Genomic DNA, 17,546 nt, shown 5'->3' on the forward strand with positions numbered 1-17,546 from the left:
TGTTAATGATCTGCCAAGAGGCAACTGCTATAAGGCCAACCAGTCCATGGTGACTTTGGCAAATGGAAAATAACATGGCCAGAAGTTGCACACAGTTAAGTTGGAGGCACTGTATTGAGATAACACACCCGTTCTTCCACCAATGACAGATAAGGTCAAGACAATTTCGTGCTAGATGACCTCTGTGACAGGACTTCAAGCTTTAGGGTATGACCAACACTCCAGTCCAAACCCTCACCCCTCCCTTCCCTCTTCCCACTTAAAAAAAAACCCCTAGAGGTGTGCGAACGCGTATGCCTATGTCACTCTACCCGACTGGAACAGACGCTAGCCCTTCAAAGTGGCGAGGAGAGAGCGGGGAGAGAGGGCGAGAAGTCGCACACGCTTGCCTTTGGATTTGACAATCCTTTTTTTTGTATTTGGGATTTTTTTTTTGTATTTCTGCAGATTTCTTTCTGTAGGACCTGCTTTTTGTTGGCCATTTCATGTATCTTGGGTCTATTCACAAGTGAACTGAAGGGGGAGCGACTACCCGACGGTGCGAGACGCAGGCACAGGAGTGAATCCGTGTCGGACACTGTCAAAGTCATGCCGGCTGGATTTCAGCAGCTTGGAGGGGAGGTCAGAAAAAAAACTTTTTTATGCGTTGTTTATTCATTCATTAATACGTGTGTGACTACCTATTTGTGACCGTTGACACCACAACACGTTTAATTCGTGTTTAATAGAGGTGCTACCTTAGTTGCATTATTAGATTGTCTTAATATTCCCGCTAGTTTAACGTGTCCCTCATCTCGTGATACACTGCTTCTGCCCACCTTTCATCACTGAGATCAGGTGTGTATTTGGCACCACACCCAGCAATGTTATCAGAGGCTGGGGATGCGAAATACTATGCAAACTTTACCGTCAACTCTGAAAACACACTATGTTAAATGAAGAAAGATCGAACTGGGAGTAACTGTCCACTAGGTAAGTGAATGGCTATGGTAACATGTTTAAGGGTAGGGTAGGCTAAATATCAATGTAAGGTCACGTGACAACATCAGAAATCGTTTTGCCATATTTAAGAAATTGGGACCCTTATTTGTTCTCAATGATGACCTTGACAGAGGACAGCAGATTGTCAGCTGAGTAGATCAAGTCATGCGAGTTGCTGGGTCAGGGATCTTTGAATTTCTGTCACTCAAGAATAAACACTTGGCCATACTCTTCTTAGTGGCAAAAGCATAGGTGTTGTTTAAATCGTTTTTAATTCGCCAGTAATGGTCAGCTTCCATGTGTTTTCTTTCTTTAGTTCTTTCATTCTTTCTTTCTTCGTTCGCTCATTTGTCTGGCTTTGTTTTCCCGTTTGATGACAAAACATTGCCATGCTTGCAAAGCACCACTGCAAGGTCATTGCACTTAAACTCAGCACTCTGTTTTAAAAGGTTCACGTTGTGATGTCATTTATGCCATAATTTAATCTATTTTACTAAAATTAGTCTTTTCCTGTAGAGGACCATATTCTTGAGTGCCTCTCATGTGTCTCACCACATTTGCTGTAAAATTATGTGCAGTATTTATCTCTCTGTCTAGCACAAAATCAAATGTTGAGAGAATTGTATGTGTATATTGTGTATACTTACTGTACATTTCTGTAAATAAAAGGTAGCATTAAGAAAATTAAATCATGCTCCGCAGTACACAAATCGTTGCTACTTTGCACAATGCTATATCTATTACAATGACTATATCTGTTACAATGACTAGCTTTACCAGTAATACCCCTTCCCTTACTGCATGTCACAAGTACTTTCCTTATTGCGCACATAACATATAACATACTACCACTATACTTGTATTACAAAGAGAATACTAGTTTTACAAAGAGGAGTTAAAAAGGCTTACATAGTCATGTTTACCTAGTCAGACAACTGAGTATAAAATAACTATTGTTGCTACAAATATGAGCACATATATTATTTTAATCATTCGATCATTCATATATTATTTAAATCATTATACCTATCATTAGCAACCCGACACTCAGAAGGAAGCAGTTTTATTGGACTTGTTCTTGAAGCAACAGCACTTATTCACAGGGAGTGCTGTGATCTATAGAAACACAGGTCAATCGGCTGCAGGCCCCGAGGAGCATAAAGCTCTGTCCTGTTTGCCCCATTACCCAGCAGTGGATATAAACAGTAAGAAGCCAGGGTCTGTCTCTAAGCAGCTCACTCAGTGAAAAGACAGGTGTGTGTGGGTTTGGAACTAGCCCGAAAGTTCATTCACTAGGCATATGATGCATGGCTAAGTCCCATGTAATGTCAGATGGATTTTATTCACTAGCCTCAGAGATATATTTAGTGTGTGTGTGTTTCTTAGCTTGTATTGTAATGTTCGTCATGGATAAATTATTTTTGTCTGACCAGATCGCAATTTAGAAAAAGGTTAAAGTTAACTACTGGTATTGTCCAATGCTAAGAGCTAAATAAATGTTACGAGGAGTGAGTCACAGCACACACAAAACATTACAATGTAATGCTCTATAACAGAGAAGTATGAATGACATTTGTTTTCAAGTGTCAAATTGTCTCAAAGGTCAAGGGTCAGTAAGAGTATTTTGGTCCTGGATCCCTGTTCCCCAAAATGAATCAGCCCCCCTTGAAACACAATATTGAAACGATTGACATGTGATTTAACCATTGAGATAATAATGGTGGACTTTGTGTATGTGTGTTTGTCTGCATTTTCTCCACAGAGAATTACTGGAACCCTCGCCCTCTCTGTGTTCACTGCTGTTTTAGGGTCTTTTGAATTCGGGTACAACATCGGAGTCATCAATGCTCCTCAACAGGTACACACTCGGTGCATATTCAAATTCTCTGTATTTGCTCCACACCGCTCTGAATGGTACACCAAGTCTGTTTACAGGGGAGCTAGGAGAGCTGGAAGTCAACAAATCCCTTCTGCGTATCAGTCAGTTCATTATGTCCATACCAAGTCTGAACATACTGTTGAATCTCAGCCATCGGCATTTTACACTGCAAAAATTCAGCTTTCGAAATATATATTACTTAAAATAAGCAAAATGATTTGCCAACAGAACAGGAAAATTTGACTTACCAAGATTAAAAAAAAAAAGAATCCACAAATATCTTAAAACTAGTGTGGCCAGACTAAAAACAAGTACATTTGTCTTGATTCTGACTTTGACAAAGCAGTTTTGTACTTGTCAGTGGTAAACAAACTAGTTTCAAGCATTAACTTGCACAGAACCAGTTATTCAATCTCAGTAACAAGTTATAATACTTTACTAAGATAGTTAAGGACTGAAACGCTTGAAGCAAGTGAACTCCTCTAACATAAAAAATGCCCGGTAAGAAGAAATATCTTGTCAGACAAAAAACAAGCATATTTTGCCTTGATTCAAGATACTTCCTCCTACTAAGATTTACATTCTTGCAGCGTAGACACTGGTGCTTTTGAGCTTTTCGCTGTGATTGTTGGTTTACTATTTGAGTTGTCTTTCTTCAGATTGAAGAAGAGCAGTAAACCTTAGTCTCATAATTCGCCTGGTTAGCAGGAACAGTGCATTGCTAGAAAGACTTCATACATGTCCTCGTGGTTCATTTGATAAACATTGGCAAGGTGTGATTGAAACACAAACTTAAGGTCTAATTTTAGCTATGCAGCTGTTGTTCAGGCACACTGATTCAAAATCCACTGTAATTTGTCTGCCATTACAAAGTTACACACAACCAAATTTTAGTAAAATATTTTGAGTGAAAATTTGAGTAAAATATAGATGTGACATTTTCACCGTATCGTATGACAATTAATGTGCGATTCATTGTTGTCTCTGCCAAAGGTCAGCTTTAGGGATCAGCTGTAGAAATACTGTCAGGTAAAACCCACAACTCTATCTGCTCATTAGTAAGCTGGTAAATTTGTAAGCTATCCAACTAAGATAGGGCCCTGCTTAGTCAAACCACTGACATTGACTTTCAAGGGTCACATTTGTGCAGCAAACTTACACAGCCAAAGGAGAATCATTCATTAAAAATATGAAGCTGAATGAACTGTAAGAAAGTTCAAGCAAATACAAAGTTGAATGTAAGTTGGAGTTACTAAATGCTGCGAATGTTGGACTCTCTCACTTCAGAAGTCTGAAGAAAGAGAAAGAATTCTGCTTGAATTAGTCAAAGATGGAAAACTTTTTATAGGAATAATCAGATACAAAAACGAGACATTTTGGGGCCATGTGTATTGATCTAAATCAGCATGTGTATTGATCTAAATCAGCCAAGGAACAACAGTTACCTCATAATATCCATACGGCAGTTATACGTTTTGTGTGTATCAGGTTGATGTTTGACGGTACTGTGAGGGGCTGCATACACACAGAAAGAAAAAGAATTAAGGAGAAAGACAGAAGGTGCTCAAAGGGAGTGAAAGAACCTGAGGAATATCAACATGAAGCGATGGGGGTGTAACGTTGGATATTCGGAAACTCGTGGAGGCCAAAAATACTCAACACACACCCCTTCGCCCCCCCCTCCACACACACACACAAAGACATGATGAAGCTCCGGTGTCTGTCACAGCTGAGGGATGTAAAAGGAGGCAGGGGTGCAGGCCACCACCCCCAGTGTCATGGGAAAATGAGCTATTTCAAGGGGCCGCAGGCTCAGGGTTCACTTGGAGACACACACAAAACACACACACACACACACACACACACACACACACACACACACACACACACACACACACACACACACACACACACACACACACACACACACACACACACACACACACACACATGTGATGACACACACGTGATCATACACAGAATAATCCACAGCAGCATACATGCATTCAGACTCATGTGATAGATAGCACATATTCAAACAGAAATGTATACACATGCAAAAATGCATATAGACATACTCTCACTCTCCTATAGTGTCACACAGGCACAAATGTATATCGATAAACATACGCTTTCACATGGGATGACACACAGAAAAACACACACAAAGGCATGCGCCGACATATGGTGACACACAATTTTGCAAATATGGTGACACATACACTACATGGATACATACAAAGACATATACTCACTCATGTGCTAACACAAACAAACATGCCCACACACTCACTTGCACACTGAAAGGGATGCATACACACCTAGAATTGTCTTTGAGATGCGAACAGTTCTTCCAAGTTCAGGCCTGGCATATTTTTACCTGACCCAAAGCACATGCATGTGGTAGAACATGTGCATTTAATACCCTATAGTATTAGACTGATTAGATATACTAAAAAGAAGCACTGTAGCTAACAGGCTGTTATGATACCTGTAGTGAATGTAATAATGTTGTCATTTATATCCTCATTTGCACAAGACATAGGTGGTTATGGGAAGTATGTTTGAGGTTATATAGTTGCACCCTTGTACATTTCATCGTTCTTTTCTGAAGTTCTTCTCTGTTCTAATTCTGACACTGCTGCCATCCACACCACTGACATAGTCTTTATTAAAGCCTGTAATAAAAAATAACTTAATTTCCCTTTCAGATGTGTATCTGAGTCTGTCAGTGTTTTTATTTGTCCTAAACTCTAAAATAAAGTTGTCCCTCTCTCAACATTCTGTCGCCCCACCCCCCCACTTCCTCTCTTTCTCTCTCTCTCTCTCTCTCTCTCTCTCTCTCTCTCTCTCTCTCTCTCTCTCTCTCCCTCTCTCTCTCTCAGATCATTGAACAAGACTATAATGCCACCTGGATGCACAGGTATTCTGAGCCCATTCCCCATGGCACGCTCACATCTCTCTGGTCTCTCTCCGTGGCCATATTCTCCATCGGGGGCATGATCTCCTCCTTCAGTTTGGGAGTCGTCTCCGAGTGGCTCGGAAGGTACACAACTTTGTTTGTGTGTGTGTGTGTGTGTGTGTGTGTGTTTGTGTGTGTGTGTGTGTGTGTGTGTGTGTGTGTGTGTGTGTGTGTGTGTGTGTGTGTGTGTGTGTGTGTGTGTGTGTGTGTGTGTGTGTGAAAAAGAGATAGGGAGAGAGAGTGTGTGAGTGTGTGTGTTTGTGTGTGTGAAAAATAGAGAGAGTGTGTGTATTTAAGTGCATGCAATGTATGTGTGTGTGTGTGTGCGTGTGTGTGTGAGGCATTTAGTTGGGTATAAGTACTGTGTGCATTACATATAAAAAAGGAAGCATGCATGGTACCTCCTAAGGGTGCCTGAATGGGTCAATCAGAACACTTCATGACTCTTGACCTAGGCTTCCCGTAAGGGGTGTTCCTGTAATGCATTCCCATAGGAGCTAGTCTGATCTCTGGCCCAGCGCGTGCCACAACGTTTTACGCAACGCCTTCCCACTGTAACCCGACACCTGGATGTAGAACAGACTGGACCCCATCCCAGAACACTGAATGACTGAAATTAGATCCAGAGAGGGAGGGAGATGGATAGATAGAGAGAGAGAGAGGGAGGGAGATGGATAGAGAGAGACAGACAGAGAGAGGGAGGGAGATGGATAGATAGAGAGAGAGAGAGGGAGGGAGATGGATAGAGAGAGACAGACAGAGAGAGGGAGGGAGATGGAGAGATAAAGAGAGAGAGGGAGATGGATAGAGAGAGACAGAGAGAGGGAGGGAGATGGAGAGATAAAGAGAGAGAGGGAGATGGATAGAGAGAGACAGAGAGAGGGAGGGAGATGGATAGATAGAGAGATATAGAGAGAAAGAGAGAGAGAGAAGGGAGGGAAGGAAGGAGGGGGAAAGAGCAGAATTATCCAACAGTGAATATGGAAGCACTGGGTTCTCTTAGGACAGGATCAAGGTCACAACAGCTGTGTAGGTATTAGTGTGAGCTTAAGGTTCCTGTTATGTAGTACACTCACATAGCACTCAAATTACAGTGACGTTTCCTAACTGTAGGTGCATAGTTACCTGTCACTCACTCCTTACCCAGTGGTATCCCTGAGCTGTCAATCAAACTGTGATATGATGTCATTCTTGTCATTACAAAGTACAGTACAGTTTACAGGGATGTGCACAGGAGTGTGCTAAGGTTGCTTGGGCAACTGCCTGTTTGCCCTCCTCGAATAAAAGTGCCCCTCCGAGGGAAAAAATAAATAATAATATATATATAAATATTCCCCCCCCCGCCCCTCGCCACCCGAAACATGTCATAAAGTAGCCTTCTTCACTTCCAATCGATATGGGCAACGAGAGTGAAAGTCAGTAGGGGGAGGGGGGCATGCGCCCTCCGATGTTTACTCTGGTACTGCACTCTACCGGCACCTGAGCCTGCATTTGCGCCCTTAAGAAACGGTCAGGGTTGTTTTCTTCTGTGTCGCTGAAAAAACTGCTTTAACGTTATCAGAAAAGGTGAGTTTTAAGTTGTAGAAATGTACAACAAACGAACAATCATCATGTTTTATGAAATGAATTAAAACCTTCATAAATCGAGGCTCAGAGCAACTGTCCCTCAAAATTCCTGTGCATGTCCCTGACAGTTTAGTAATTAAGTTTATTAGACAAATGCACCCATATAAGAAAGGATGCAATCAAGCTTGACTAGGAACCCACTGATACAGGGTTGTGCGTGAGAACCTTTTTATGGTTCTTTGTTTTTCAAGCTCTATGGTTATCAGTTCTAGTGTCAACTGTGAAGAACATTGTCCAGTCGTTATAAATCAATTTATTTGGCAAATAAAGGTTCTTCCATGTTATACAACTCTGTTACGTATGTGCAAACCTTGTCAGAGAGTCCCTGAAGAAACTTTTTTAGCTAGGGTGGGAGTCTGCGCAGTGGGCACCTGTTTCAGATGCCTTGCCTCACGCGGTGGCTGAAATGTGACCTTCATAACCCCTAAACCCAAAACTACTACGCAGAATCCTGCTCATCATGGTGCATGCCTGCCATCTAGTGGATGGAAAATGTAACTGATTATCCAGGGAGGTTTTCGGTTCTCATGTCTGAACTAATGTTGTCAGCAGGATTTCTATTTATTTCCAATGATGTAAATATTTTACCAGAGGCATGTTATTATTATTTTTTATATATTTTTGGCCAGGGCTTTAAAACTGTATTTTATTTTTACAGGAGGAAAGCCATGCTCATCAACAATCTCTTTGCATTCATTGGTGGAGCCCTGATGGCGATGTCCAAACTCTGTCGGTCATTTGAGATGATGATTTTGGGGAGATTCATAATCGGGGCATACTGTGGTGAGAAGTCATCATCTTTTCTGTGCTGGACTCTTGGGTGGGATTGACTTGACCTTACAGTAATCCTCTGCAGAACTTGTTTCATAGCCAGTGGTTTCATGTTCCATGTGCTTGACCATTGGTTTAGCTTAATATAGTCCAAATGTATGTTGTTTTAAATGAGTTCAACTTGATCTTGTCTGTCAGGGTTGGCATCTGGGTTGGTGCCCATGTATGTGGGAGAGATCGCTCCAACCAGCCTAAGAGGGGCCTTGGGCACACTGCATCAGCTGGCTATTGTTACTGGGATTCTTATCGCCCAGGTGAGACTCTCTCTCTCTCTCTCTCTGTAAGTGTTTTTGTGGGTGTTATTGTGAACATGTACTTATGGTGTCATCATTAATGATGCTGTAGTTGTTCATGATTTTTTTTCCTGAAATGACACTCTTTCACATTCACTATCACTCTCTCTCACTCACTATCACTCTCTCCTACACTCACTATCACTCTCTCCTACACTCACTATCACTCTCTCCTACACTCACTATCACTCTCTCCTACACTCACTATCACTCTCTCCTACACTCACTATCACTCTCTCCTACACTCACTATCACTCTCTCCTACACTCACTATCACTCTCTCTCTCACTCACTATCACTCTCTCTCTCACTCACTATCACTCTCTCCTACACTCACTATCACTCTCTCCTACACTCACTATCACTCTCTCCTACACTCACTATCACTCTCTCCTACACTCACTATCACTCTCTCCTACACTCACTATCACTCTCTCTCTCACTCACTATCACTCTCTCCTACACTCACTATCACTCTCTCCTACACTCACTATCACTCTCTCCTACACTCACTATCACTCTCTCCTACACTCACTATCACTCTCTCCTACACTCACTATCACTCTCTCCTACACTCACTATCACTCTCTCTCTCACTCACTATCACTCTCTCTCTCACTCACTATCACTCTCTCCTACACTCACTATCACTCTCTCCTACACTCACTATCACTCTCTCTCTCACTCACTATCACTCTCTCCTACACTCACTATCACTCTCTCCTACACTCACTATCACTCTCTCCTACACTCACTATCACTCTCTCCTACACTCACTATCACTCTCTCCTACACTCACTATCACTCTCTCACTCACTCACTATCACTCTCTCCTACACTCACTATCACTCTCTCACTCACTATCACTCTCTCCTACACTCACTATCACTCTCTCTCTCACTCACTATCACTCTCTCTCTCACTCACTATCACTCTCTCCTACACTCACTATCACTCTCTCCTACACTCACTATCACTCTCTCCTACACTCACTATCACTCTCTCCTACATTCACTATCACTCTCTCTTTCACATTCACTATCACTCTCTCCTACACTCACTATCACTCTCTCCTACACTCACTATCACTCTCTCACTCACTATCATTCTCTCTCATCATAGGTACTGGGCTTGGAGTCTCTGTTGGGTACCAAGGAGCTTTGGCCTGTGCTGGTGGGTGTGACAGTATTGCCTACAGTCCTACAGATGGCGCTGTTGCCCTTCTGCCCGGAGAGTCCACGTTTCCTCTACATCGTGCGCTGCCAGGAGCACCATGCCAAAAGCAGTGAGTGTTCCATCAAACGTCAGACCGCTTGACACTAGAACTGCAGACATTTCTGTCAGTAATCACTTTTATGACAAGTTTCAGCACTGGTTGAGATGACATTTCAGAAACAAGTTTCCTAACCCTAAAACCTTGTGTTGTGATAGCAATAACAAAAGGTAATCTGCAGATACATAACTTTCAGAATGAATCCCTCTATTCAGGTTTAATTGTACTTTATTAGAGAGAGAGTTGGATGGGACATGTAGACATGCTATTGGAAAGCTACAATATGATTGCGTATTTAGTGGAGCATATACTGTACAGGTGAATCAAAAAGAAAATTGAATATTGTGGAAAAGTTAATTCGTAATTTTATTAAATAAGTGACACCTTCATATATTCTACAATCATTACACATAAAGTGGCATGTTTCAAGCTTTTTTTTTTTTTTTTTTTTAATGTAGATGATTACTGTTCATGGAAATCAAAAATCCAGTATCTCAAAATATTAGAATAAATAATTTAAAATACAGACAAATCAACCTGAGAAGAGCTCTAATCAGCTAATTAACTCAAAATACCTGGCAAAGATTTCCTGAGCCTTCAATGTCTCAGTCTGGTTCAGTACAGTTGGCCAGAAGACACTCATCAACACACTCCATGAGGAGGGTAAACCACAGAGAGCCATTGCTGAAAGAGCTGGCTGTTGGCAGAGTGCTGTATCAAAGCATATTTAATGAAAAACACAATGGAAAGTTGACTGGAAGGGAAAAGTGTGGTGGGAAAAGGTGAACAAGCAACAGGGATAGCCACAGCCTTGAGAAGATTGTCAAGCAAAGCTGATTCAAGAACTTGGGGGAGCTTCACAAGGAGGGGACTGAGGCTGGAGTCAGTGCATCAAGAGCAACCACACACAGACGTGTCCAAGAAATTGGCTACAAGTGTCGCATTCCTAGTGTCAAATCTCTCCTGAACCAGAGACAACCTCAGAAGCATCTTACCAGAGCGGAGGAGAAAAATTGTCAGTTGCTCAGTAGAAATTTTGCATTTCATTTGGAAATCAGGAAGAGTGGAGAGGCACCGAATTCCAGTTGCCTGAGGTTTCCACAGTCAGTGATGATTTGGGGTGCCATGTCATCTGCTGGTGTTGGTCCACTGGGTTTTATCAAGTCGAGTCAATGCAGCCGTCTACCAGGAGATTTTATCAAGGCAACCTGGCAACTCTTCCATTCGACTTCAGTAGGGCCACAGGCTGATTGCCTCCCTGTCACGCCGCATTGATGCAGTCATTTGTGCAAAAGGAGCCTTGACGAAGTATTGAGTGCATTTCGTGTTTTGAGTTAATGAGCTGATTAGAGCCCTTCTCATTTCTGAGACATTTCTGTATTGTAAATGTTTTATTCTAATATTTTGAGATACTGGATTTTTGATTTCCATGAGCTGTAAGCTGTAATCATCAACATCAAAACAAAAAAAAAGCCACTTTTTGTGTACGGATTCTAGAATATATGAAGATGTCACTTTTTAAATTAAATTACAGAAAAACAAATAACTTTTCTATTATATTCAAATTTTTAAAGATGCACCTGTATTTCGATGTGCTTATGTATGCTTTGTGTGTTACATACTACACTGTATTCAGTTAGATGGCAAACACTCAAGCCCAAACCAGTGGAATTATGCATTTGGCTGTTTTTGGAGTTTGGGGTCCTTAGAAATTGAGCCTGTAATTCACCACAAACCAGATGGCTAACTAAACAATGCAGACCTCAACACAATGAAAGAAACACTTTTCTCTTTGCCACAGCCGTCCTCCTTGACCTTTCCGCAGGGTAATAAGGTTTATCTGTCCTTGTGGCTCCATGTATGTTACTCTACTCTATGTTTGGCTGAAGTGGGTCCTGGGAGACTGGAACAATGCAGCAGCGCCACACACACACACACACAAACAAATACAAACACACAAACACACACACAAATACAAACACACACACACACACACAAAATATTTCCACGCCTGCACTCCTCAATCCAACTTGCTTGCACTTGTAGGTTTGCGGAGGTTAACGGGCCGACTGGAGGTGGCTGAGGACCTGGCGGAGATGAAGGAGGAGAAGAGGAGGATGGACATGGAGAGAAAGGTGTCCATCCTGGAGCTCTTCCGATCGCCCTTCTATCGTCAGCCAATCATCATTGCGATCCTGCTACAACTGTCTCAGCAACTGTCCGGGGTCAACGCTGTAAGTTCAAGGCTCACTAAGGTCACCCTGAGGTCACAGTGGATGACATAAAGGGCTTATCACATTACTTGCACTTGCACCCTTGCCTCCCCTGAGTGCCAGTTATAGGCTTTATGGCTCACCTCTCACTGGGACTGTAGCCTAGAAATACTTAAAGGAGGAAAGTGTGTCAGAGCAGGTTTTTAAGATATGGGGAGTTGTATAGGTTCTGACATAGAGGAAATACCTTCATTTGACATGAGACAGCAGCAAAATGGCTGCTGTTGAGATTGTATAAGATATGGATTACTTGTGTATGTGATGTTTTATCATTTTTATGAAGTTTTTATGAAGTCACATAATACACAACTCAACAGGGTCATGATTTAGTTATCTAGCTAGCACACATGCTGATGGAATAGTTCCTTGAGAGGAAAGTTTATGCCAAATAAGTGAAATACATACATTGCCCTCCACAATTATTGGCACCCTTAGTGAATACGGGCAAAACAGGCTATGAAAAAATGTTTCTTTGCTTTTTATCCTCTTGGTCTTTCACTAAAAATATTCACAAAAATCTTACCTTTTCATTGAAGTAAAATTATTGAAACAAAAAGAAAGTGTTGACATAAAATAAATATTATTCTTCAAAACAGGTGTGCCACAATTATTGGCACCCCTTAATGTAATGTTTTGAGCAGCCTTCCTTTGCCAAGATAACAGCTCTGAGTCTTCTCCTATAATGCGTGATGAGGTTAGTGAACACATGGCACGGGATCTGAGACCATTCTACTTATAGTATCTCTCCAGCTCCTTCAGATTCTTAGGTCAACGCTTGTAGACTCGGCTTCAGCTCTTTCCACAGATTTTCTATGGGGTTTAGGTCGGGGACTGTGAAGGCCATGGCAAAACCTTTATTCTGCGGTCGGTGAACAATATTTGTGTCGATTTTGAGGTGTGCTTCGGATTATTGTCCTGCTGGAAGGTCCCCAACCACGGCCCATTTGAAGCTTCCTAGAGGGGGCTGTTAGGTTTTCATTTAATATCTGCTGGTATGTGATGGAGTCCATGATAACATGTATTCTTACACGATGTCCAGCGGAGGCTTTTTTCTAGCAGCCCTCCAAAACAACTTGTGTTGATGTAGGTGGCGTCTGATGGTAGTTCTGGAGACATTCTGACCCCAGGTCTTAATTTACCTCTGCAATTCTCCAGCTGTGATCCTCGGAGATTCTTTTGCCAGTCAAACCATCCTCCTCACGGTCCGTCTGGTCAATTTACAGATAGGTCCTCTACCAGGCTGATTCCTTACATCTCCTGTCACTCTGAACTTCTTAACTATTGCCCTGGTTGTGGAAATGGGTATTTTCAACTGTTTAGATATTTTCTTATATCCTTTCCCGGATTTCTGCAGCTCAACAACTATTTGTTGCACTTCGACACTGTGTCCATTGGTCTTTCCCATCTTGATTAATGACTGAGGTTTTTTCTGGCTGTGTCACCTCATATTTATATATATTTATACCCGAGTGAGACAAGAAGTCATGGTTGTCCACTTAAGAGTTTCTAATCAAACAGGTGAACTTAAAAATGTAAAACATGAGTGGTAATATACTTCAGTTAGATTTTAATTATAAGATTTTCTAGGGGTGCCAATAATTGTGACACCTATGTTTTGGAGAAAAATATTTTATTTAATGTCAAAAAAAGGTAATTCTTTCCATAATTTTACTTCAATGAAAAGGTAGGATTTTTGTGAATATTTCGAGTGAAAGACCAAGAGGATAAACAGCAAAGACTTATTTTTTCATAGCCTGTTTTGCCCGTATTCACTAAGGGTGCCAATAATTGTGGAGGGCACTTTATTCTCGTAGAGATGAAATAAAAGTAAAAAGTATTTTTTACTTCCAATGTGTGTACACTGTGTGCACAATTATTAGGCAAGTTGTATTTTTGAGGATTAATTTTATTATTGAACAACTACAGTGCTCTCGGTCAATACAAAATGTCAATAACCTCAAACCTGAATATTTAAGAAAGTAAAAGTGAGGTTTTGGCTTTCTTAGGAGAATATCTATGTCTGCACAATTATTGGGCAACTATGAGTGTGCATAATTATTATGCAACTAAATGAAAAACGACAAATTTCCCATCTCACTTGTCTATTTTCATCTGTTTAAGTAAGAATAATACACAAACAGCTCAAAATATACAAATAAACATTTCTGACATTTAAAAAAATTAAAATAATTGACCAATAAAGTAACCCTTCTTTTCAATAACAGTAACAAGCCTTCCATTCATGGAGTCTGTCAGTTTCTTGATCTGTTGACGATCAACGTTTTGTGCAGCAGCAACCACAGCCTCCCAGACACTGTTCAGAGTGGTGTACTGTTTTCCTGCACTGTAAATCTCCTGTTTAAGAAGGCTCCACAAGTTCTCAATAGGGTTTGGGTCAGGTGAGGAAGGGGGCCATGTATTATTCTTTCATCTTTAAGGCCTTTACTGGCTAGCCACGCAGTGGAGTACTTCGATGCATGCGCTGGAGCATTGTCCTGCATAAAAATCATGGTCTTTTTGAGAGATGCAGACTTTTTCCTGTACCACTGCTTGAGGAAAGTGTCTTCTTAAAACTTGCAGTAGGTTTGAGAGTTGATTTTGAGTCCATTTCACTAATTTCAACCCAAAACGGTCCAATTAGCTCATCTTTAATAATACCAGCCCATACCAGTACCCCACCTCCAACTTGCTGGCATCTGAGTCGAAGTGGAACTCTGCCCGTTACTGATCCAGCCTCGGCCCAGCCATCTGGTCCGTCAAGAGACACTCTCATCTCATCAGTCCATATCACCTTTGAAAAATCTGTCTTCAGATAGTTCTTGGCCCAGTCTTGACGTCTTAACTTATGTGTCTTGTTCAGTGGTGGTCGGGTTTAAGCCTCCCTTACCTTGGCCATGTCTCTGAGCACTGAACATCTTGTACTTCTGGGCACTCCAGGTAGGTTGCAAGTCTGGAATATGACAGCACTGGATGATAATGGGTTCCTGGTAGCTTTACATTTGATTCTTCTCAAATCTTTGGCAGTTAATTTGCGTCTTTTTTTCTCAACACGTTTCTTGTGACCCTGTCGACTATTTGCAACAAAACCTTTGACGGTTCTGTGTTCACGCGCCAATATCTTAATAATTTCAAGAGTGCTGCATCCCTCTGAAAGACTTTATACAATGTTTGTCTTTTCAGAGTCAGTTAAATCTCTTTTTTGGCCCATTTTGCCTTAGGAAAAGAAACTGCCTAATAATTATGCACACCTTGATATAGGGTGTTGATCTCCTGAGGCCACACCCTCCCTCATTTCACAGATACATAACACCTGATATGCTTACATCCAATAAGCATTCAAGTTTATACAGCTTGGAGTTGGAAAATTTGCATAAAAATTATGATATGGTCAAAATACTCACTTGCCTAATAATTGTGCACACAGTGTATGAAACACAGAGAGAATGAATTGACTTGGAGGAATAATAAGACTTTGATCCAACCACCAATGCTATAAACTGAGGTTAGAACTGCCAACTGCTCCTGGGGGGTCCTGGAGGAAGGACAGTCCAGGATGGGAGAAATGCAGAGATTACATTCACTGCAACCTCAGGCCTGCGTGTGTGTGTGTCCTGTGTCGCCACTATATAAATATGCACGTGTGTGTTACTGTGTGTCGTTTGTGCGGATAAAAAACTAACTGAAGTCAGCCTTGTTTGTTAAAAAAAAAAGATGAGTAAACCCAGATTAATTTATCTGGTGCAACCTTCCACATAAGTTGTGCGGCTTTATGAGGGTATTGTATGTCAGAATTCTCATCTCATCACTAATCATCAGTGCTGCACCCACAAATAGATTGGAGTGTATTTCTTTAACGCTAAGTCATCTCCCCGCTGCCTCTCCTCTAGATCTTCTACTACTCCACCAGCATCTTCCAGAAGGCAGGTGTTGCGAGTCCTGTGTATGCCACCATTGGGGCCGGTGTTGTTAACTGCGCCTTCACTGTAGTGTCGGTAAGTCCTGGGTGAAAACAAACCTATTACTTTTTAACACGTTTATCTGAGAGCAAACAAGATTAGATAACAGAGATTGCTGCGTCCTGTCCTTGTTCTACTTAGCTGATAATCTGCGCTCCAAGTGGACCAAAATGTGTTAAGCAGGTCACTGTGTTTCTGAGTCACTGTTTGGGTGTATTATGTGTATAGTGGAGAGGGATAGGTCAGGGGGTTTTAGTTTTAGAATGCACTTAACAGTATCTTCCTATTTAATCTAAATCATAAATCCTTTTCAGGACTTATGCAGTATGCTTCCTTTCATTTTACACATAATAAGCAACCCTTGCATTCAGAGATAATATATCTATGGAAGGGGTACAGTATGTGTATCTGAGCAAAGGTGGTGGGGATGGGTGTACAGAACTACAATTACATGTAACGTTCAAGAGTTAGGGATTTCTAATCACCAAGAAGCTATGACCACAGCGATAACCATAATCTGTCATGTAGTATGGAAATGCTTCTGAACGGCTGATTTGATTTGATTGCGAGTGACCTGTCCCTTACTCTGCTCTCATCCAATCAACAGCTCTTCCTGGTGGAGAGGATGGGCCGCCGAACGTTGCACATGCTTGGACTTGGTGGAATGTGCCTTTGTGCAGTTGTCATGACGATAGCCCTCGCCCTATTGGTGAGTCCCCCCACAATCCCTGAGGATGTTAGTTTTACACAACGTCCTATCCAAAGAAAAAAATGTGTGAGTCTGAGAATGTCTGAGTGCCCACATATCTCTGCTTTCTGATCCCTCCTGTCTCTCTTGTCCTGTTTTCTCTGGGATGAGCTTGACGTTTCTATTCAGTTTTTTAGTATTTGCTAGACCCGGTCACTTCTGATGGCCCGGTTTCCCACAATGGTTATTTGTTACTCTCCAATTACCCTATTCACCCCAATTCGTGCCTGGTTCTTTTATCCTTAATATCAAAACATTATTTCTTTAACCATGCCCCTTTGCTTCCACCATGCTTCTTCAAATGTCCCTTTTTTCTTCCTTTTCTCTCGTCATCTCTCGACTTTCCTGCCTCTCTCTCTCCCTTCCTTTTGCTCACTGGCAGGACAGTGTACCGTCGATGAGCTCCATCTGCATGCTGGCCATCTTTGGCTTTGTGGCGTTCTTTGAGGTTGGTCCAGGCCCCATCCCCTGGTTCTTTGTGGCCGAGCTCTTCTCGCAGGGTCCGCGGCCAGCAGCCATGGCCGTAGCTGGCTGTTCCAACTGGACAGCCAACTTCTTCATTGGCATGTTCTTTCCATACGTCGCTGTAAGTCTAACGTTGGGGTCTTGTGCTTTAGTGCCTATTATGTAAGATGGTTAATGCAAACGGATTAAAGTCTTTTGTTGTTGTTTTAGTGGGACAAAATTCTTTGTTTTTTCGCCACATTAAGGCTATTGATTCACA

At 41.7% G+C, this 17,546-nt stretch overlaps 1 protein-coding gene across 1 annotated transcript in view; it reads left to right on the top strand.

Annotated features, from left to right (window-relative positions):
* Window positions 1-327: 327 nt before the first annotated feature.
* LOC308366235 (solute carrier family 2, facilitated glucose transporter member 4-like) overlaps window positions 328-17,546 on the top strand; it is a gene marked incomplete at its 3' end in the record, with an annotated part of 20,657 nt that continues 3,438 nt past the window's right edge. The window contains exons 1-10 of the mRNA XM_080839870.1: window positions 328-621; window positions 2,744-2,839; window positions 5,746-5,906; window positions 8,107-8,231; window positions 8,418-8,533; window positions 9,695-9,857; window positions 11,892-12,079; window positions 16,006-16,110; window positions 16,682-16,783; window positions 17,205-17,408. Of these exons, the coding sequence (XP_080695996.1) occupies window positions 589-621; window positions 2,744-2,839; window positions 5,746-5,906; window positions 8,107-8,231; window positions 8,418-8,533; window positions 9,695-9,857; window positions 11,892-12,079; window positions 16,006-16,110; window positions 16,682-16,783; window positions 17,205-17,408 (1,293 nt within the window). The 5' untranslated portion in view covers window positions 328-588. The remainder of the gene's footprint in view (window positions 622-2,743; window positions 2,840-5,745; window positions 5,907-8,106; window positions 8,232-8,417; window positions 8,534-9,694; window positions 9,858-11,891; window positions 12,080-16,005; window positions 16,111-16,681; window positions 16,784-17,204; window positions 17,409-17,546) is intronic.

The sequence above is a fragment of the Sprattus sprattus genome (assembly GCF_963457725.1).
Source record: "Sprattus sprattus genome assembly, chromosome: 5".
Lineage (NCBI taxonomy): Eukaryota > Metazoa > Chordata > Actinopteri > Clupeiformes > Clupeidae > Sprattus > Sprattus sprattus.